This window comes from Camarhynchus parvulus, chromosome 4 (genome assembly GCF_901933205.1).
Source record: "Camarhynchus parvulus chromosome 4, STF_HiC, whole genome shotgun sequence".
Taxonomy (NCBI): Eukaryota; Metazoa; Chordata; class Aves; order Passeriformes; family Thraupidae; genus Camarhynchus; species Camarhynchus parvulus.
In genome coordinates, this window is record NC_044574.1 from 70673015 (window position 1) to 70695311 (window position 22297).

The window sequence follows — 22297 nt, forward strand, 5'->3', positions numbered from 1 at the left end:
GAGTGTAACTTCTACAAGTTAATTGAAACTGTAGTTGTGATCTAATTAGTTTGTGCATCAGGTAAACACTGTGTTGTTCACCTATCCCTCCTTGCTTCCTACTTTTCTCTTGTTGCATCTCTGTGATTCACTCCTTTATTTTAGCAAAAGAAAATATTGCCCTTTGCAATAAACATAATTCCACAATGGATTAAACTGTTCCTGTTCCAGTTTTGTAAGAAGAGGAATTAATGTGTTTATTCTCCAACAAAAAGAAGTTGGGTTATTGCTATACAGTTTGTTTGTGGATCAATAATGTGTTTATATTTTACTATATTAACCTGATCTACCTACTTTCACTAAACATGGAGTTTGTTTTAATTGTGATGACATACCTACTTAAAAATTACTTATGAGACTTAATATTTTCCCAACACATATATAGTCAGTCGCTGTGACTGAAAATCTTACAAGTAACACAGCCATGAAAACCTGGTTTTTTTCCTAGTTTCCTTTCCCAGCAACAGAAAGTTTCCATTAAGAAGGAAGTCTTCTTCAAAAGTAGCCTTTTTTCAGGCAAGTATTTCATCCAAGTTTGCTTTGACCATGAGTTTCTAACATAAAATGTTACTTCAGTGGCAATGGCAGTAGTTATAGGCATGTGAAAGTTTTATTATGTGTTAAAAAGCAAGACATGGAAATCAAATTATCTCTAATATTTTTTTTTCTTGACCTTTTAAGGTATTCAGAGAGTTGCAAATGAGCCAAAGCTGGAGTTCAGTCTTGGTAAGATACAATTTTGAATTTTTGAAATTATAATGGCCTGTGTGTGAAGAGTTTTTATGTATATAGTGTTATACAGTGTAGCATGTGACCTTTTTTAAAAAAATGAAGGTCTCGGTGGGAGAAGTGCCTGTGCATGCCTTTTGAAACACTGATTTTAGTTTCTTAATTGGTTGGAATGGGTAAGGGTTTATTGAATTCTCTAGTACTATGCTGCTCTACCAGGGTGAAAATCTGCCCAACAGCTTTGTGAACGTAGTTTTTGAAATACTACTTGTTTGGAAAAAGACATTTAATTTGAAGTTTTTGAAACAATATTCAGATAAAAGGACTGTTGCTTTAGAACAAACTTTATTCTAAATGTGCTGTTATTTGGTAGTGTGGAGGCAATGTAAATGTTTACCTGACTTTTCCATTTTATACTTAGTAATACTTAGTGTACTTAATAATTGGTATATGAGAATTATATATTGTTATAGTATGTAGCAGAATTGTTTTGGGAGGGATTCTATCAGCTCAAGCTTCCCCTTCCATTGAGAAGTACAGAATAATTCAGATTACTCAGTAAGTCAAGCAATCTAATTGAATAATGGTGTATTTGTAATACAAGACCAAGGAGCACAATATGTCAGCTCACACTGTGCAAAGGAAGCTTGGCTACTTTTCACTATTCTTTCAGTGTAAAAGCTTTGAAGCCTTTGAAATAGTAAATGAAATAATTATTTGCTGTAGAAGCACTGAACACAATAATTCTGTGTGGTAAATAAGAACGTTGATTAGTGGCTCCACTCTCTTCAGGGTCTTTGCCAACTGAAATGATCCTGTGATTACTCTCTGCTCCTGTGTATGGTAACACAGTCACAAATAGTGACTTTTCAAATATTTGATTCTATGTGCTTTCTGAACTAAAAGCTTGTCAAATTTGTTATGATGTTTACATCCATATGACCTGTGAATATTTATCTGATGTTGTGCAGCAGTACACTAAGAAACTTTTACTCAGTGTTATTCAGTATCTGTTAAAATTCACTCTGGTGTAAAAACTTTTATAACATCTGTTGCAAAAGAAGTTTAAGAGGGAGAGGGAAATACAGATAAGTGTGAGCAGAATATTATATAAATATCAATTAGACTGTTCTATTTGGAGAATTTAAATAGTTTACAAACAAATGTCCTTCAGAAATTCCAAACACAGCAAACAGGATGGCATGAGTGATGTGGCTTCTGTGGTTCTGTTTTTGCTCCTTGCATTTTGGGGGCTTCTTTCCTGGCCTTGTCCTTGGAACTGGGTTACACTTGGCTTGTGTGCTGCTGCAACTACACTGATTGAAAAGCTGACACCTTAAAACTGTGCCCTTTGAGACAGGCACAGTTCTATTTGATACAGCTATTTTTAGAATACCTTACATTTTATCTGTGTATTTTTTATCTGTATGTCTTTTAAAAATTAGGTATTTACGACATTACAAAAAATTTTTTCAAGTAGGTTATGGGTTTTTTTCTGTATAGATTATTTCTGCAGAAATTGTTAAATGTTGGCATGGAACAAAGGCCTATTCTCTGTTGGCAGGAAATCACCATGTTATATAATCATTAAGAGCAGATTTAACTTTTCTGTGCATTTCTATTTACATTTTATAGGTGATGTGACTGTAGTATTTGGGCAGAGCCAGCAATTGCAGCATTCCAGCAATAACAAACTCTCACAATGACTCAGGTGTAGTGTAGGAGAGGGAGGAAGGTGCTATAGGGACTGACTGCAAATCAGATGAGCAGTGCTTCAGGAAAAGTTGCTTTCAGTGCTAAATGTGCCCCAGCAGGCAGAAGTGTAAAAACAAAGTCAAGTCATTTTCAGACTTGTTTGGGCTTGTGCTGGATGGATCTCTGTTCACTCAGTGTCAGTATTTGTGTTTTGCATTGGGCTGTTTCTAGTTGGCATTTATGTGCTGTGGTTTGTTCTGCAGCAATATTGATTGAGTCATGATTTTATACGCTGGATCCTGCTGCTGCTCAGGTAGCAATTAGGAGCAGCAACGTACACCTCTTGATTTTGGCTGATACTCCTGTCCAGAGTCCGAAGTCAGGAATATTTGGCAACACAGGCAATTGTATAAAGGTGATTCTTAGTGTCTTGAACCTTAAATAGTACTAAATATTTAAGCATAACACATTTGCATTAGGGCAATCCGCCTTTAGTGACTGAACAGTCAATGAAATTCTTAGCAGTTATCCTTCTTACTGGAATATCAACATTCCCATGCCAACACTTCCTAGCTCCAGCAACCCCAGTCACCAGCACCGTGCTGTTGGTTTGTACAATGTACAGCAGACACCTCCTGCTGATGAGTGACACAGGAACAATTTAGCTGGGAAGGATGCACCTGGTGTGTGGCCCAGCCAGTTACAATTCCCCTCACAAGGGCAGCCAGTGGAGATGCCCCTGTGCTGTTCATGTGGTTACTGGCAGGGCTGGAAGGGACTCTGCATCTGGGGAGCACCCCTGCCGCTGGCAGGCCAAGGACGCTCCTTGACTGACACCATCCTTTGAGGGATTTTATCTAATTAAAGATGGGACATTCACTTCAGCTAATCAGGGACTTCCAAGATGTCTCTCTGAGATGAACCAAAGCATGGTAAGCAGGGATGAGAGAGGAATTTGCTGCAAGCAAGTGCCACAGGTATGATGTGTACCTGGCTTGGGTAATGAAATCTTAGGGCTCTGTAGAGTCATTTCAGCTTGATTAGGCTGGTATTTGGCATTTAGAATTTGGAAGGCAAATCTAGCAGTAAGATTTATAAAGCTGGTCTCTAGCCCTGAAAGAATGGCTTATGCCTGTAATTTTGTTCATATTTGTCATGTAATCAATATTATTATATTAGTTAAGTAGCATACTTACACATAGATATGCAAATAGACATTTGCTTCTATCATTTGATATACAAATGTGTTTTAATATATTAAAAAAATTGTAACATCTCATAATTGTAGTTTAAGTCTCTTGTCACTTGTTGGTCAATAAATAACATTCAGAAGTGGAACTCCAGTAACTAAAACAAAATATAGCTTTTAAATAATATTTGAATGCTGCCGAATACGTGAGTTTTATTTGGGGACATTATAACTAAGTGCTGCTGTTCAGTGTTTGAAGTTCTGATAACTAAGTTTTGAAATAATGATATTAAAATTCTTCCTAGAGTTTTGTGTTTTGTTGTGGCAGTTACCTTGCAACATCCTATGTCCATAATACTCCGGAAAGCATTCCCTTCATAAAATGTCTAAATATTGACTTCTCTTATTTTACTTTAAAGTGCAATAAAGTGGTATCTTTTTTCTTTTTCTCTGAGGTTAAAACAAAGAATAAAGCTCACCTGAATTACAGCTTTACACTGCAATACATTCAGCATTATCAGGACTGTGCCTGTCTTGTAACATTACTTTAGAGTAAGAGCATGCTTTAGACAAAGATTTTTGTTTTTTATATTCCTGGGGACTCTTTGGAAATGTGGATGATTTCTGAACCGTGTAGCTGCTGCTAGGTTTAACTTTGTTGTTTGGCATTTTGAGTGCCAGTGTTCTGCATGCAGTTCCATGAAGCATTGGGAGGTAGGATATGACAGCCTATGGAGGGTGATGAGTAGAGAGGAGGAGCAGAGCAAAAGGAATGAACTCGGATACTGGGCCTGAATAACAAACCAGTGAAACTGATAAAAATCTTTCCCATGACTTTGAAGTGTGCAGTTTTAGATCTTACATATATGTTTATTTTGAAGCTGCTCTTCTTGGTTGCTTCTCCAAAATATCCCAGCCCTTGAGCCCCAGATCTAAATAAATATGTTGTGGATTCCTGACTTCAAAGTAGCTGTGCTACATCAGTGTGAAGTGTGTGAGCCCAGCTGATGTATAATGTTATAGTTATGGGAGATAAATTATATTGTGCATTTTGAACACTATTGTGAAGTTTTCACGAGCTTGTGCTTCTAAGGGTATTTGGTAGTGAACTGGCAAAGCAGCACAAGAAAATTGCAACAATCAGAAAAATGAGGGAACAGGATAGAATGCATAGTTAGTGGTCAAGGTGCTCAAATGCAAACTTGGTCATGAACATGATGTTAATAGGGAGAAATAAATCAGAGGAAAAGAGGAAATAAGTTTGTTAGTTACTCTCTCAATAACCAACACAATTTTGGTGGTTTTGCATTTGTCTAATTGCTTAGATTTGTGAAGAGATGATAGGGATGATAAGATGGCTGTAGTATGGTAATAGTAACCAAAATAGCTGTATAGAAAAAGTGTCTCTGCACATATTGTAGCATATTCAGGTGGTAATTTTTATGACAGCACCTGTCTGACATTTCCAAATGTGCTCTTTTTTTTTTTTTTCCAAATATATTAAATCAATGAATTTTGATGGACTGTTCTATTGTTGAGTAACCTCTAGGTACTTTTCAAAGCATAGAGTAATGTAAATCTTATGATTATGTTTTTACAAAATCTCATTAAATAGTGCACAAATCACAGAAAACTTAAGCAAGTACTTGAAAGAATTAAAATGAAAAATTTCTAGGTGATTTGTTTATTCTTTTCACCAAATTGATACAAAAACAAGTCTATCTGTAAATGCTGAAGTTTTTATTCTCCACAATCTTATTTTTCCCCAAGTGATAATGTGATGCCATCCCTTTGGAAGGTCTTGAAGCAGATTTAACTCTGCCTACTGAAAATAAATGGTACATTGATGCTGCTCAAAGAGCATGACTGAATGATTTTTTCCAATTCTGAAACATAATCTGGAGCTTTTTCAGCAGCAGCTGTTCCTGGAAGAATGATAAGCAGAAAGACTGGTTTTATCGTTACCACTGACTTGAAGCCAGTCGTGATCCTAGTAGAATTTGCCCATTTGGTTATTCTTCTGCTTCATCAAATTACGAGTTGGTGAATAAATGATGCTTTGTCGTGTTAGCCAAATAAAATTGTAAAAAAAGTCATCATCGCACTTTTGAGTAAATCTAAAAAGTGATCATCTCCCTGTGAATCAAACTCACAGTGTCACATATTGGTCAGGGATATTTCTCCCTCAAAAAAAGTTGTGTTTGCCATGTTAGAAACAATAGCAGCAAAAATATAAAAATGAAGGCTGGGTTTGTGAGTTTTAAATTTTATTTGTTCATTTTGCTCTTTTTGTTGTAACAGTTTCCTGAATTTTACTTGAGTTTGTTCTGGTCCCACACAAATTCCAGCTTCCACCAAACCAGCTAGTCAGGTTTGTTTTTTTCCCCCTCTTTGTTTTACTGATGTATCTTAGGTACTGTTACATCACAATAACAAATAGTAAATAAAAAGACAATTTAAATTGTCTTTTCTCAGGATGTAGAAAAGCTACCACATGATTGGAAAGAATGCTCTTGTTTTCCTCTGGGAGCTACTTGTTTGACTTCTGTCTGCTTTGAGACTTTTGCACTGCAGCATAAGATGCCTTCAATGCAGTTTATTCTTAGTAACTCAGTGTTGCTAGGATGAGTCCTTATTTGGCTGAAGGAATCCTCCCAAAGAGATAGCAATTCAAGCCCAGCCTGAGACTGTGTTGGCATGTTTTGACTTGGGACTTGTAATGTTTTTGCAGTAGCTCCTGCAGGAATTTCTTCTTTCTCCACTTCTGCAGGACAACTTGAGCCAACTTGCAGTCGGTTTCAGTGCAGATAAAGCAGCAATTGAAACAGTCTTCCTAAAGGTTCTAAGGTAGTGAATGCCTATCATCTTTGACATCATGCTGTCACCTCTCTTGGCAGTGTTTGATGATGGATAATGCATACCCAGCAAACGGATGAGTGATGTTGAGTTAGTGACCCTGAGGAGAGTCAGCTTTTCTTGCTCTACTCCTGCATTCTCCTGCACTCGCAGTAAGCTTTCTTTGTTATATGCAGCCATTGTGTGAACATTGCTGAAAAGTGATTTGAGAATGGATTTGCCAAGATCCCACATTATTTTTTTTATCCACCTCTCCTCCCAAAGTACTTTGCTCACTTTAAAGAAGGCTTCTGGGGTTCTGTGATAGCCCTTGCCACACTGAGTCTGACTGTCACAGACATCCCTTTCACTAAAAATCCTTTCTTTAGGATTTTTCCTTCTGGGAAGCTGAGGCCCCAGAAACAAAAGGTAAACAATAATTATCTGCTGCTGTGGAATGCAAGAGGGTGATCCGTGATTGGTCTCGTGTGGATGTTTTGGTTCAGGGACCAGTCACAGCAGAGCTGGCTCTCACTCTCTGTCGGAGCCAGCTCGTTTGTTATAAATCTTTTCTAGTCTGTTCTTAGCTTAGCAGCTTCTGGAAATCTTTCCTTTCTTTTTTCTTTTAGTATAGTTATAATGTAATATATATATATAGCATAAAATAATAAATCAAGCCTTCTGAACATGGAGTCAACATTCTCGTCTCTCACCTCATTTGAAAACCCTTGTGACCACTGTCACATCTGACTGTTTGGAGTTTTTAAATAGGCAGCTTTCTGAACCACTGCTCCTTCATCATTGTGTACCTCTTTAAAGCATCACTCCTGAGTTTTGCGTGTTGTGTACTCTGTCAGAAAAAAAAGGCCAAAACTGTCTATAGACTATCATTAAGACTTGGTAATGTTGGAAAAACAAATCCAGGAAATGGAGTTTGTGGGGTGGGGTGTGGGTGTTGCATGGACACATATCCCAAAAAGCTCAAAACCAGAATCCTTTCAAAAACTCGTATACTTGTTTGGTTTTTGCCAGCTTAAGTGGGTTTGAGTCCTAGAGAATTAGGTTGGATTTTTAAATTTGTACCTGTAGGCACTGTAATTCTAGAAATCTATCCTTCAGCCCCTTTTAGGGCAGGGATTATCTTCATTTGCACTTCAGCTAGAGAAGCAGGATGCCGTCACAGTCCTTAAATATTAATCTGTACTAATTGCAGGGCTTACTGTGCAAGGACTCAAAAATTGCAAACATGAAACTTGGGAAGATATGTGAACAGTGTTCTCTGTGCTTTTTGCATATTAAGAGAAACTGAAAATTTTGTTTATAATAATATGTACTTTACAGTTAAATAGAGTTCTTAAATTATCTGTATAGTTATACATATATATAGCTATTCTATGTAGTCCATAAATATGAATTTTTTTTGTCGCTGAAAACCCATTACATCTTGTGTAGCATTACTCATTTTTGTTATCTGCTTTCTTTCTGTGTCAGTAAGAAGCAATTCCTAATAGAAGTAGTCGCAGAAATATTTGCAACTTGTCAGCATCCATTGATACTTAATGATTTTCATTAACCAGCTTTGACTTGTGTAAATTCCTTTTCTGTGTAGGTGTTAGAGATTAAAATTCTACATTACAAGGTGCTATGTAGCAGTTAGTCCCCATGGTGGGCTTGTTAAATGCAAGGATGTTTATATGCTCTGAGGTGGGTCAGAGCAGAGGATGAACCAGCATGAGGGAGCAAATCATTACTGTCTGAGTATATTCCAGTGTGATGGATTTACAGGAATCTGCTGATGTGCTGATGCAAGTAGTAAGAAACATGAGGATGTTTTGAGTATCAATATTAAACCCAGGTGCAAACTGAGTTTCAGGCAGTTTTCTTCCATTCTGCTCCATGAAATTGAAGTATTTTCTGTTTCCAGAAGCTTTTGTGAAAAAAACGTATTTGAACTACTGTGAGAAAGTGGTTGACGACCTTGTAAATATAAATATGTATAAATAAGGGCCGTGACTAAGGGAAACTTTTAAATCCAATAGCCTAAAGATTCTCACAACGACTTTCATGTTTTGATATAAACACTTATCTAGAGATAAATTTTGAATAGCTGTGGCTAATCTGTTTAGAGAGGAGTTTGTACATGCCTGAATTTTAAAAGCTGTTTAACAGTTGAAAGGGTTTTTTGGAATTTAGCCATTCTGAGAGACAGGGGTTTATCATCTTAGCTCTTGAGTGATGCAGCAGATAATAGGATTAAATTCTGTCAGAAATGTACAAATGCTGAAATCTTGTCAGTTATAAAACTGCTTTTTATAAGTCCATGGAAAAAAAAGGATAAGACTAGGAAGGACATTTCTTTTTCAAACCTTAAATAAATAAAATCGGTAGACTTCTTAGTAAAATCAGGTATTTTTCTTCATATTGAAAATGCGGCTTTTGTGTCTATGGCATGTTTTTCTTACAGACTTTGCAATTGCTGTCTCATGCTTGCAAAATTCTTTTCTCCAAAATTTCAGAGGCAAGGCTGTGTCTGTGCTGAAAATAGTTGTTTTCTGTGAAGAGGGGCTCCAGTTCAGTATCCCAGTGAGGCAGTGCTAGAAACAGATTAATGACAAGAGCTCAATCTTAGCATGGGTTCATCTACCTCATTCCATGCTGCTTTGCCTGAACTATTTCTAGTTTCTGATGTAAAACATTCATAGCTATCAGGAATATAATGGTAATTTGTAAGGCTGTTTGAAAGTTATATATGGAAAAGGGCTCCAAAATTACTAAAGAATTTATAGATATAGGTAGAGATTTAATGCAAATCTCTCAGAATTGAGATTTTGTGAATTTTTTCTCACTTAGGTATTAAAAAAACACCAAAAAAGAACTAGTGGATACCTTAATTTGTCCTTTAGTATTTTCACAAGCATCGTGCTTGACTTCTGAATTATTAGGTGTTCTGGGGAATGTGACGTTAATTTTTCAGTTATTCTGATGAAATGGAAAACTTATATTTTTAAATACAAGGGTATTTTTAAACTAGTTCATAGGAAAGTAGGATTAAAGATCATTGCATTAGAGAGAAGTTTTTTTTGGCACATGCTGCTGCGGTTTTTTCATCATTATTTTTCTCTTCCTGCTTTTGTCCAAAAATATACCTCCTACTGTGCATACTTTCTCCTATTTGCCTTGCCAGTCTATTGCTCTTCCCAGTTTCAAGATTTGAACCTGATTTTCTCAAATGAGGCTCTTCAGATTCCCGAGGATGGCTCCCGCGTGGTTGTGGTTGATCTCAGCAGGAGATTTGAGTTGCTGTTTGCGCACACACAAATGTGTGCGCATCATTTACCCCTTCAGGCTTTAGGATCTTGGAGTGGCTGAAGAGGGTGAGTGGGAGAAGGTGTGGCAGTTCAATGGCTGAGCTGGGAAGGGGACAACCATGGCCTACCTGGCAGTTTTCTGCCATGGAAGGAGATTTTCTTGCCAGCATCTTCCCAGTGAGAGTGGCCCTGAGCGCACTGTCCCGCTATATCAGAACACATCCACAGGGACAGCCCCTAAGTGACTGGGTGGCTTTGTGCTTTCCTGGTACATGATAAATCTATCACTGATTTCTCTGTTGGTCCAGGAAACTTGTCTGAATGAAGAGGACAGACAAGGATTTAGAATCCTTATTGAGAATATTGTATTGATCCTTATTGAGATATTTGTACTCAGAGAGACAAATAAGGATGAGGTGTTCCTTTGTTAGAGAAGGATCTATAAGACTTCCTTACCCACTGTGATTTGGATGGCAGTCCTGGCCCTGCTGCCTTCTTCCAACCTTTCTCAGCCTCACAGGAAGCTGACATTTTAACTCTTCAGAATGCAAGAGATTTTTTTTTTCCTAACTCCTTAACTGTGCTGTTGTCAGGGAAGCTTAAAAAGGTATGCAGTGTTTGCACAATGTTTTCAGCAATAGACATTGGTCTTCTCCTCAGCTTCATAAATCTTTTAAAACTACACTGTTTCTTCTAGAAACAGTGCTTTTTCATCAAAATGCAAAATGTGGTAGCATTAAAGTTTTAAACTTTATATCTATTTAAAAAAGAAATTGTGTGTACCGCTAAGTTTGCTGAAAAGCCATTTTTAGTATCCCTGGCTGTGTGCTTCAGTGCCTGACATCTTAGTTTTCTCTGCTGCTGCCTAATTGGGCCTCGCAGTCCTGGGATTTTTTTCTAGGCATAAATGAAAAATAAATTTTATTTGGAATTACTGGACAGGGATAGTTGGGATTTTTTTTACTGTGAGGGTGGTCAACCACTGGCACAGTGCTTGGAGGAGGTTCTGAAGTCTTTGTCCTTGGAAGTTGTAACATCCAGGTGGATGCAGCCTGCTGTGGTTGACCTGCTTGGACAGGGGGTTGGACTTGTTAAACTTGAGGCTGATTCCAAAATCTCTGTGCCTGGAATTTGTCATGTAACTTTGCAGAAAGAGTCTGGAGGCTTCTTATAGCTGGTAGTGATTGGTTTGACATGAACTCCTCCAGCATTCTGTACTGTGTATGGACAGTAAGGTATCTGTTGATCCTTACTGTTGTTGATACCTAGCTTGTGATCTAAAAAATCTTCAAGTTCTCTAAATAATCACTTATAGTTATGTTGAAATTAGACTGTTTAAAATGGTTGCTCTCTATGTGGACTCAAGCTGTTCTAGGGAACTTTCACCCTTGCATCATAATTTAACCGTTATGTGGGGCACACTGAAGACACCATGAAGGATCGAAGAGCAGCCTGAATAGCCTTTCTTTTTGGGCAAAAAGAGTCAGGACTGGATAGAGTCAGCGATTGTTAAAATAGTTTTGTGGATGCTCTTGGCCTGGATAATATGTTACTGGTGCTCATTTTTATGAATTTTTGTATATGTGCAAAGGTGCAAAGTCTTTTTTTTTTTTTGTATATTCTTTCAAGGAACAGTTATTCGTGGAATGTTTGCAAAATGAAAGCTTGAAGTAAAAAATGTAAACTTGTATTTGCAGAAGTGGTGTTGGCCAGGAATAAAATTGAAATGGAGTTTTACCCTGAGTTTAAACTCTTAGCCCTTTCTCTGCAAAGAAAAGAATTTGGGTCAAAGACAAAATAAACTGATGATGACTATTAAGTGAATAGTGCCCTTTTTCCAATGGGGTGGACCTCAGTTCTGGAGTGATTATGGACAGCAACCTGAGTTCAGTGGTACCGGAATGTAAAAATATATATGTAAAATACCAAATTACGATTGTGTTTTGTGCCCTCTGTGCCTGCTGGCATGAAAATCTCCCTTTTTTTGCAGTCAAGGTGAGACAGCTTTGAGTGGATACAAGCAGACTCTCAAGTCTTCCTCTCTCTTGTGTATTTGTTTGCAGCTTTTTGTGGTTTGCAGCTGTTATGTTAGAGGTGGGCAGAATGCTAAAACCCATGGATCTCCTCAGTGTGTGACCCCTTTCTGGTCCAGTGCTCTGCTGAATGAAGAGAGGCACTGGCCCCATTTCTCCTTCAGCCGCCCCGGCGGGCGTGGTGTGAAGGAAATCTGCAGCGATGCTTTTGCAGAGTGTGGACGAGCAGCCGTGCCGTGCCACTGCCTGCCAGCCCGAGCCTGTCAGGAGAGGCGTGCGGCGTTCAGATCCTGACAGTGCCAGCGGTGGCCTTGGAGCTGCTCGCGTCGCCAGGGCTGAAACAGTCGGGACGTGCCCTGGAGCCAGCCTGCAGGTGTGTAGGGACCTCCTACGGCTCAAAGCTTCAACACCTGGGCACTTCACATACCTCCAAAGCCAAGTAGCAGGTGTATGGAGTCTGAGTATTCTTTTTAAAACCCACTTGTGGATATCTCTGGCTTGTTGAGAGTTTACTTTCAACTTTTTTACTGTTGCTTTTTGCAGTTGGTCTTTTCTAACCTTTAGCCCAGACTGTAGAGCACTTCATGAAAAATTGCCTAGGGAATTCCTTCCATCTCTTTCCTTGTGTATCTTTCTCTGTGAAGGCAAAGTCACCTCATAATTCCAAAAGGGTAGAGATTATTTGGAAGACAAAAAGCAAGCAAATTATTTAGAGGTTATAGTAGTCACAGAGTTGGTGCTTCTTGTGCAGAATGGTAGTGACTAAACAGAAATGGAACAACTCTCTGTTGTTAGGCCAATAATATATTAGCTGAAAACATTTTTAATAACTCAAAACATGATAGCTCTTGACGTTTTTGACTCTTTGCTGCGTTAGCTGAACCTTTGTGTTTCAAGTGGCAGTTGTTAAATACATCTCTGAATGTGCCTGTAGAAATAATTGTGGTAATACTTTCATGTTATAAAACATTTCCCAGTGGACTTTTTTTTTAATCCTTATATGTGGAAACAGAAGTTACATAAATAGAAAAACATTGAATTAATAGAAGACCAAAGTAATCCTCTCCTTTTGAACACATTAGTTATAAATGTACTTATTTTTGGAAATTTTGAAATGCATGGTCTGTGGTGAGATTTGACTCAAGAATCAGGTTCTTCTGCAGGCCCTGAGAAAACTGAAATTCTCCTAAATGCAGCAGCACGAAATCCCACGCAACAGGCGATGCAGCATGACTAGCAGACTGACCTGAGGTGCTTTACTGAAAACAAACAAAATGCTTAAGAATGCTTTTCTTAATTCTTTTACCCTTACTTACCCGCTGCGGCAAATAAATTTTCTAGTCCAGTTATGGACACTTTAATTATTATTATCAGCCATATTTTTAGAGTGGTCTTTGCCTATTATGTGGAATATAAAGCTGCTATATTATAAAGAAGCATTTTAAAAATTTACTTCAATCTTGTTCCAATGTTCAAAACAAGCTAAAACTTCAGTCTGGAATTCTCTTGCTTTTAAGATTGATTTCTGAGAGACTGAAGGCGTGTAGAATTTCATTATGATGAGTTAAGAAGAATTTGGTCCCAGCATTCCATAAAGATGAGAATTCTTCATACCTGAGAAGCTGAGGATTGTTGTCTGTAGGATTGTGAATTATCTGCTTTAAAAACTGAAGTGGACTAGCACTCTTTTCAGCTTTGAGATGAAGAGCTGCAATACCTAGGTAATTCAAGATTCAGATCTCTAATCTACCAAGGGGTATCTCTGAAGAGACAAATAAAAGTTTTTGGGTTTTTTCTGGTTGTTGTTTTTGTTGTTGGTTTTGGGTGATTGTTGTTGTTTTTATAATTTTTTGTGTCCTCTTAATCCTAAACTATTACTCTTTGTACAAATGAGTGAAAATAATTTAAAATTTTAGCTCTGAAGAAGTCGGCTATGTCTTTACATGTGTCAACATATCAAAATCAAGGCAGTTTCAAACATATTATTGTTGCATGTAAATAGCCATTGTTCACCCTTGAAGAAACTTCTGCTAGAAATATGAGTGTATTTATAGTATAAGGATTAAATTTTCTGTTTCGGGTCTTACTCCTTTGTAAAAATCATTAATGTCTCCCCTTTAAAATCTTCTTCAAAATACTAAGAGTTGAAAATTTAGAGTAATAATTATGAGCCAATGTCTTGGGGGGGAAATGATCTTGGTTTTGATTTTGAAGGAACTACATGTACAAATCTATTTGCTGCTTTAAAAATGTACTTTGAAATAACCTCTAGGCAACCACAACAGCTCACGACGGTGTTTTTCACCCTGTACTTTTTAGAAGGGCGTTTGTCTGTACCACCAGAGTTTTCATGCCTGAGGTACATCTTTTGGAGAAGTTCAGGAGTAAAGGTTATTTGTTCAAAATACACAAGTAAACAAATGCAGGATGTTCATGTAGATGGACTCCTTGAAGCTCGTCCTCTGACATGATCCTTGACCTGTGAGGTCTTATTATTTCTGGACTCTGTCATTTATGGGAAAAAAACCCATATTACATTTTCTAAAATTCCTTGTGAAGGAGTTCTACTTTGCTATCTTGTGCAGGTCCCATGCTATTAAAGCAATCTAAATTATTGGTCAGAATGACTGCTTCAAAATCCTCTGAGGAGTTAATCATTGTCTTTTATTTGGACTTCTAATTTAGGTATTAATCCAGAATTGCCATCTTTTCAAGCAAGTCTTCCGTATGTTAGAACATCTCCTTTTAACTACAGCTTGAATGCAGATTATTTAACATTTATCAGGCATTTTCCTACCAGCAAATTTAATCATTACTGGACTAAAAGTGATTGTTCCGGATTGCAGAAATCTATTTTCTCCTTTGATTAAAAGCGTGTCTTACTCTTCTTTGCCTTGTCTTTGAAGTACATTTTAGTCTGCTTTCCTTTGAGATGTATGGGTTTTGTTTTGCTAAAAGGTCACCTCTGGCATATTGGAGAGATTAGTCAGTGGTTTGCATTGTGCTTTCTGTAGAGGACCATCTTTTTAGGCTATCTCACTGGTCATTTTCAACATCAGACACCGTGCAATGAGAACCAGTTGTGAATCAGCCTGACATTTAAGCAATCCAGCAGAGTGGGGGGTTAAAATGAAAAAAAAAATTACAAACATACAGGTAAATAATACGCAACCTACTTTTTTTTAAAGGCCACGATTTACCTCTTTTGAGCGCTACACATGGAGAATACTACAGGGCTCAAACATTCCTGCTGTCTTTCCTTAGGGTATGTTAAGGAGGTGGTTTTAGTGAGGGTTTTTCATTATTTTATTTTTGGGGATTTTGTTTGAATCTTACGAAGTTGAAATGACATCACTTTCTTGTCCCCTTACTTGGCACAATGAAAGGAAGGAACACAGCTCTTCTCACACAGATGAATTCTAAGGCTGTTCAGTAAGACAGTAGACATATAGTTTGCTTTTATTATTGTCTGTCTTTTATTTTGTGAGTTACTATTGTTAATATAGCTCCCTACTGCATCTTGTCCTGGTATCTTCATTTGATTACCTGTAATATGTAGCATTTTTACTTAAAGAAGGAATTAATAGTTTTATTCACCAGCAGAGTCTCATGGGTATCAGGGCTGTGGCCACACATCAGTTGGCTGACAATTAATTACAGAGCTATCTCCAGAGAATTTTACACAAAGTGCTTAATGTAGCATCTAAACCTGCAGCATTTCTTAGGTGTACTTATGTCAGTGTTAGCATCAGCTGGTTTGGGTGGCTTGTCCGGGTTACAGGTGGATCACTTCCTCCTGGGAGCTGGGCTCCAGTCCAGTTCTCCTGTAGCTGGGCTTCTACCCAGAAGCCAGAGTAGCTCCCTTACAGCCGCTCAGAGCAGCTGGTGTGCAGCAGAGAAGCAACCTGAAAGATTTCAGGTTGTTTAGAGCTCTTCCTGAACCTTCTTGTCTGCTGTAGTTGCTGGACTGTGTTGCTTGACTGCCTTCCTTTGTTTTGTGAGGGGAGCTGCTTTCCTCATCAAGCATGAGAGTATCTTGTGAAGATGCATATGGTGACATGGATTTGGAGTCAGGCTAAGCAACAGCTGAATTTTCTTTACATATTAGAAAGAATTCTATCTCTACAGTCACGCTGAGGATCAAACCCATGTAATACTACACTTGACAACTGGTATAGCAGTGAAAAAATGCTCCTGTCAAAGGAAGCAATGCGTATGGTTGTAATAAAAACAGATGTGGCAGACTGAAAACTTTGAGACTTGGCACTTCTGTTTCTTTTCATTTTCTTGTGGTATTGCTGATGTATTTTTTTGCATTTATTTTATTTCCAAAGAGATGTAAAATGTTAGGAAACAGAAGAATATATTTTTTAAATAAAATCTTATAGGTTCTTATTGATTTTTGTTGAGATGCCAGCTGCACTCATCTTATTTCAGATGAAGCGATTACCGGTATAAGCTTATGGTATAAAGAAGGTAGTAGTTCAAAGAAAAATGAAATTCTGCTTACCATTTGCAGATCTTCTGATTCTGCATTTGATACTTTAACTTTTAACCACTCTATTTTTTTTTGATAGCTAGAAATCTGTGACAGAAATTATAGCAAGATTACTTTGTCATTAGATACTTATATGACAATATTAGGAGAAGGTGAAGGAGAAAATAGTATTTAGCTCTGTTTCCATGAAGATTCAAACCCTTTTGTGGTGTTCTGAAATACCAACAACACCATAACAAATTGCAGCCTTGGAATAGCAGTATCAAAATTTATTTTGATAAGGATGTATTTTGGATTAGTAATGTATAGCAAGTTTTTGTAAGGCTTCAAGCCCCTGCCCCCTTCTTTCTTAATTTCTCTCACTAGAAAACTGAAGATAAGAGCCTAAATATCATTAGGAGGTGGTGCCTTGAGTAGAATAGTTTTGAACAGACGGAAGGAGGGTAATTGATAATCTAAAGCAAACAGCAAGAGATCTGCCTTGCTCTCACAAGTCTACTGCATCTCTGAGAAAGTTTGCTGTGCTATTAGAGTCACAGTGTGCTCAGTAAGGAAATGCAGTCTTTTTGGGAAAAAAAATATTTTTGCAGTTACTTGAAAGCGATAAACAGACATATGTCTTCTCAGACACATTTCCAAAAATCACAGAAGTTCAAAAATCTTGATCAAAACCAGTTTGTTTCATTACTTGAGGAGCTTTCCTAAGCCAAGCTCTAAGTTCTCTTCATGTTGCTGTTGTGTAGCTGAAGCCTAGAGCATGAAGATGATGGAATTCAGTTCTCCACAACTGTAAATAAAGCTGGAGCGAGATTGTGGATGTGCTGGAACAGATCGTCTGATGTTAGCAGCAGATCAGTGCACAACAAATGCAAATAGCACTGGATGGGTACTTAACACATGTAACCACGCCTTCGATCCTGCAGTGCAGATGTGATGCCTGTGAGCTGTGTTGATCCAGTCAGCCTGTTTCCTGAGCCTCTTGCATCTATCATACTTAAACCCCTAAGTGTATGGGGCTAAACAGCAAAGCTATAAGAGGAAATAGGCCTGTTCTAGCATGTCAGAAGAATTGAAACCCCATTGCTGGCAATGGGCGATGAAAAGTTGCAAATTAAGCCTTTGCATTGCTGAGGAGACTTCTCTGTCTGACCATCCAAGCACCAGTCTGGCAGTCGGACTCCACCACCTGAGCTGGGATCAAACCTCCTTTGCAGCTACACCCCCCATGCTCACACAGGCCTTAGTCTGAAATAGATCACCTCTGATTTTCACGGTGGTAATTCTAACCAGATTAATCGCTTCATCTGCAAATAAGATGATGAGTGCAGCTGGCATCTCAACTCATGGGCATGATCGCTTATCAGCGTACAGCATTTCTCCCCAGCAGCATTCATGTGTATCTTACTTCAATGACTCATAAATAATCATGTTCTTTTAGCTGCAAATTAAGTGGGTAATGACTGAGGTTTTTCTGGGCAGCATACTGATAGATTATTTATGGTTAGTACTGTTAATATTGTTTTGTGTTTGTGGGGGTTTATTCCCCCGAAACCTGTACTTGTAGAGATGTCTTAGAGATTTTTTTTTTATTATTAATTTGGTAAGACTTCCCTGTCATCTTTCTCCTCGGATTGTTGGTAGAAATTTTCTTCCTGCTGTTTATTACAGACATCCCTGAAGGATATTAATTGTCTTATGTATGTATGTTTCCCTGAAAATATAACTAGGTTACTTTAGCAACCAGCTGTATGTTCTAGAGAACAGATATATTATTTTTATAGAAGCCTCTCACCCCCAGAGACAGGAACAGTGATCTTGAATGTCTCCATAGGTAAAACCAATGGATCTTTACTTATTTGTATATATACTCCAATATAGTTTTCTGTTGCACTGAGTTTCTTTTCATTATAGAGTTCACCTGAGTCTGAGCATCTATTTTGGTCACTACAATTAAAAAGTGTCCCTCCTAATGCATACCTGTTGCATGGCTGTGTAACTGTGCTCTCATTTTGTGACAACATGGACATTATAATTTTTGTGGCCACATCCATTTAGTCTTGCATAGTATTCTGGGAGTCCACATTGCAAATTGTGGGAGCAACTTCTCTGTTCTTTCTGTCCCCATCAGCAAACTGAAGCATTCCTGCTGGCACAGGAATGGGACAACCAGTTAGTAGTACTTAGGATAAACCAGTTAGTGAGGTTTATTATGAAGTGCTAGCAGGAGTGCTCATTAACACCATTCTGTGCTAATGCCCATCCTCAAATGTTCATTTCATTTGCTTTCAGGCATGGTTTGCCAAACTGAGAACACATTGCTGTTCAGTTCTCAGCCTTCTTGCAGTTGCGTTTGCACTCTTAATTCAGAAGTATGGCCAAAGCTTTCCTGTGTGTTCCAAAATTTGATTATCTTAAGCTTTTGCATGTGCCTGACTGAAGGTATTCCTTTCTAGCAGAGGCAGAAGCAGTGGTGATGTGCACTTCCTTCTCTTACGCTTCCCTACCATCCTCAACGCTCCCTCAGGGTGGAAGAAAGTAAACTGTTCAGTGTTCTGCTTGTAGCACAGGTCCAAGTCTGGCATTCCCTTCTTTAACAGCTCCTTTTGCCCACTAAGGAATAGCTACACCTTACTTATTAGTTTATCAAGACAGAGTGTACATTATTATTTATAAACTAAGTTGCTTTGGGATAATAATGATTCTGCATTGTCAATGAATGAATAAAAATTTGAACATTACCTTCACATATATATGTGCATGTGAGACACAGGCTTTTCCCATGCCCCTTGCCATCAGATGCTATTAATTTTCTGTTGTTTTGACAGTGTACAAAACAGCATACCCTGGAGACAACAGGGCTATGTTGTCAATTCCTGTTCCTAGCCAGCCCCCTGGAATCTGTTTTGGTTTGGAATGTGGGAAGAAATGAAGCTGTGGGGAAACGGCGTTTGTCACTGGTTAAAGAAAGAGCTACCTTGCACACTGTCACATAGGCTAATACATACATTGTGTGAATCCAGAGTATGAGAACACATTGACAGTTGTACTGTATTTTTCCTCACTAGCAAAAATAAACTATTCAGTTTCAATGCCATTTCCCAATTTTTGATATCCTTCTTGGCTCATTTCCCAAACAACTCTGAGCTGGGAATGTCTTTCATTCCCACTGCCCATGTTGTTTGTTCTAGCTACTGGATCTTTTCCATTTCTGGGAGATGCTGCATCTCTCTGTTTCTCTGCCAGACTAATTTTTTTTTGCTCCAGCGGGCTTTGTGCTTGGAGCAGAGAGTGCGAAATGCATGGTCAGAAGTGTTACAGTTTCAGGGAAGGTAGATGATGCATTTCCAGGCTATTTCTATTTTGGGTTTTGTTTGTTTCCTTTCTTCTTACTGTTATATAGTAATAGGGTTTTTTTAGTTTTTCTCTCTGTACTCTCTTCCAATATAGGAGTAACATTTTTTAAAAATCCTCCAAGGTCCCGTGAGGAAACAGCAACCAGTCTTTCACTTCTTTATGTAGGCACACACACAGAAGGGCAGAGAGCACAGCCATCATGTCAGTGCAGCACAGAGAACAGTGAAATATCCGTAGATTTGTTTCTTCCTGCTATCTTTTTTCTTTGTTGATATTAAAGCATAAATTATTCTTAATGCAGTTCTTCCTTAAACATTCATTGTACACTGATAGGCTCAGCAGAGGTTTGGTCACCAGGGGAATGGATGACTCAGGCTTTTACACACTGAGTCAACAGTCACAATGAGTAGATTCATATACTTTTGGCATGTAAGTACAAGCTGGTGCTTCATTTCACTGTGTTTTGTTGGTGAATTTTTCCAGAATTAATTCAGACATTCTGAAGTATTGAGAAATAACGTAACCTGTGGTCGGCTTGGGCATAGGTTATGGTCGAAAGTGCGTTGATGTTGTTACCTGCTCTCACGGCTGTTACGTTTGCAGTTAAGGAAACAGGCTCAGAAAGCCTTTCATGCTTGTGTTTTCATCAGTTTCTGTTTGAGGGGCATGCTAATACCACCTAACAAACTTGTTTAAATATATAGCATACTTTCCTAACTGTATAATGTTTCACTTTGTCCGCTTTGTTTCTTTGAAGACCTAAGGTTTTTGGAAGTGCTGATAGTAAAATTGTTCAAAGGGCAATAATGCAGCATGGGGCTGTGGAGCTTGCCAGGCTGCGAACAGGATATAACAAGCTTTTATTCTTTGGCATCAGCTTAAAAGTAGTCTTTTTGTTTTGTTAAACTTTTAATTTGGGCTGTTTTGAAGGGAAGTGATGTACTGTGGCTCAAACTGGCAAACTCTGTGTTCTTTACTGGGATAACTTTATTTCTAGCTGAAAGGAGAGTTGTGAACAACAGTAGTCCAGTGTCACAGTAGAGATAAATAACACTGTCATCAAAGTAGATGCAGGTTTCATTTAATCTCATTCATCCTTCTGCGCCAGTGTTTCCCAAAGAGCTCTGATGCTTTATGCTGATCCTCCCTACTGGAGATATGCAGATGAGTTATTTCTCTGTCAGCTCTATCCAATGAAATTCAAGATCATGCTGCTAAGCCACTTTTTTACAGGAAAAATAATCTAATGACTGGATTGCAGTACTGGCACAGAAATAAATTGCCTCCTATGTTCAGATAGCAGCAAGGTGGTGACCACTTAGTGCAAATCTTCTTCCTATTGTTAATGGTTTCTTAGTAGGATAAAAGCCTGTGCTCTTGGCAGCTAAAAGATTTAGTCACATCCTAATAATGTATTTGAGACAAGACACAACTAGATCAAACTATTATTTGTGAGGGTTTTGCCTCGATTCTTCGTGCAGTAGTACTTTTTCCAAGAGTTCAGCTGCAGAGTTCCTACTAGAGTCACTGATAAGGTTTTTTGGGGGTCTGATTTTGTTTTTCCTAAGTGTCTGTGCGTCTTTGTTTCTCTCACTTGTGTTGTATTCTAGTGAATTGTGAGCTGGCTAGCCTTCCTGTGTGGTAGGTGTGAAAAATTTGACTGTCTCTCTGTTCCAGCTTCTGCTAGTGAACATGAGCTCTCTTGCCATTCCTCGGAAACTGTGCTACATTCTAAATAGATGACTATAGAGTGCAATATTTAAGGGTTGTCTGGTGGCATGAGATCAGGTTCTGTGGGGGAACTGGCTGTATTTGGAAATCTCAGTGATCTGCTACTACTTATGTGATTAGCTTTAGAGAGGACAAAGTCAAATAGTGTCAAAAGGTGTCTGCTGAACATTTTGTGCTTTGACAACTGCTTTTCACGAAGTCTACTGTAATTTTTAAGATGATGTCAAGTAGTGCTAGTATTCAGTCATTTTAATAAGATGGTGAGTCTTAGCGGCAAAGACTTGCTGGCAACTCACTGTTTGAGCCTGGTACTGTTACATCCGTTTGTGCATGATGTAAAGACCTCATCGTGCACAAACTTTTATGCTTATCCCACTTTTTCCACCAAATTATAATAGGGATCAGTTTGAAACTATATACCAGGAGATTTCATTGGCAATTTGGACTAAAGCAAAAACTTTAATCTCTGAAGGTTAGATTTAATTGTCTACCTGTCTCTTTTAACTGTAATAAAAGAGTGGTAAAAAAGTTTCAGCTAGTTTTCCTTTTATTTACTCCAGCAGCAGGCTCAAGCCCAAGGGAAAAAAAAAAGGTATAAAACAAGCTGAGTTGGCCTTTTGTATGTATCAGAGCTTTTCTAGCATTGGTTTCTCATCAGACCAAGCTTGCTTGCTGTGAAGAGAATCTGACTCACCTTTTGAAAAGTTAAAGGTCAGCTGCACTTGAGGAAGCCCCTGGTAGGCAATGTAGGCTCATAGAAAATACCCTCAGCTCTTTCTTGACAATTACCCTCTCTGAAGCCATAGTCTTGTCTTTGCTTGCCTCAGGCTTCTGAAACCCCAGGGTAGTTTATTGCCCTGCAGAAAGCAATAGATCCCACCGCAGT

General features: G+C 38.3%; 1 protein-coding gene across 7 annotated transcripts in view; it reads left to right on the top strand.

The window, feature by feature from the left end:
• Positions 1 to 22297, top strand: part of INPP4B (inositol polyphosphate-4-phosphatase type II B) — a 309017-nt gene that overhangs the window by 114626 nt on the left and 172094 nt on the right. For 6 of the 7 annotated variants that reach the window (XM_030947361.1, XM_030947363.1, XM_030947360.1 and 3 more), the window contains exon 3: positions 721 to 765. In XM_030947361.1, the coding sequence (XP_030803221.1) occupies positions 721 to 765 (45 nt within the window). Of the gene's footprint in view, positions 1 to 720; positions 766 to 22048; positions 22123 to 22297 lie in introns of those variants that run through there. The other variant, XM_030947366.1, reaches the window with a different exon arrangement.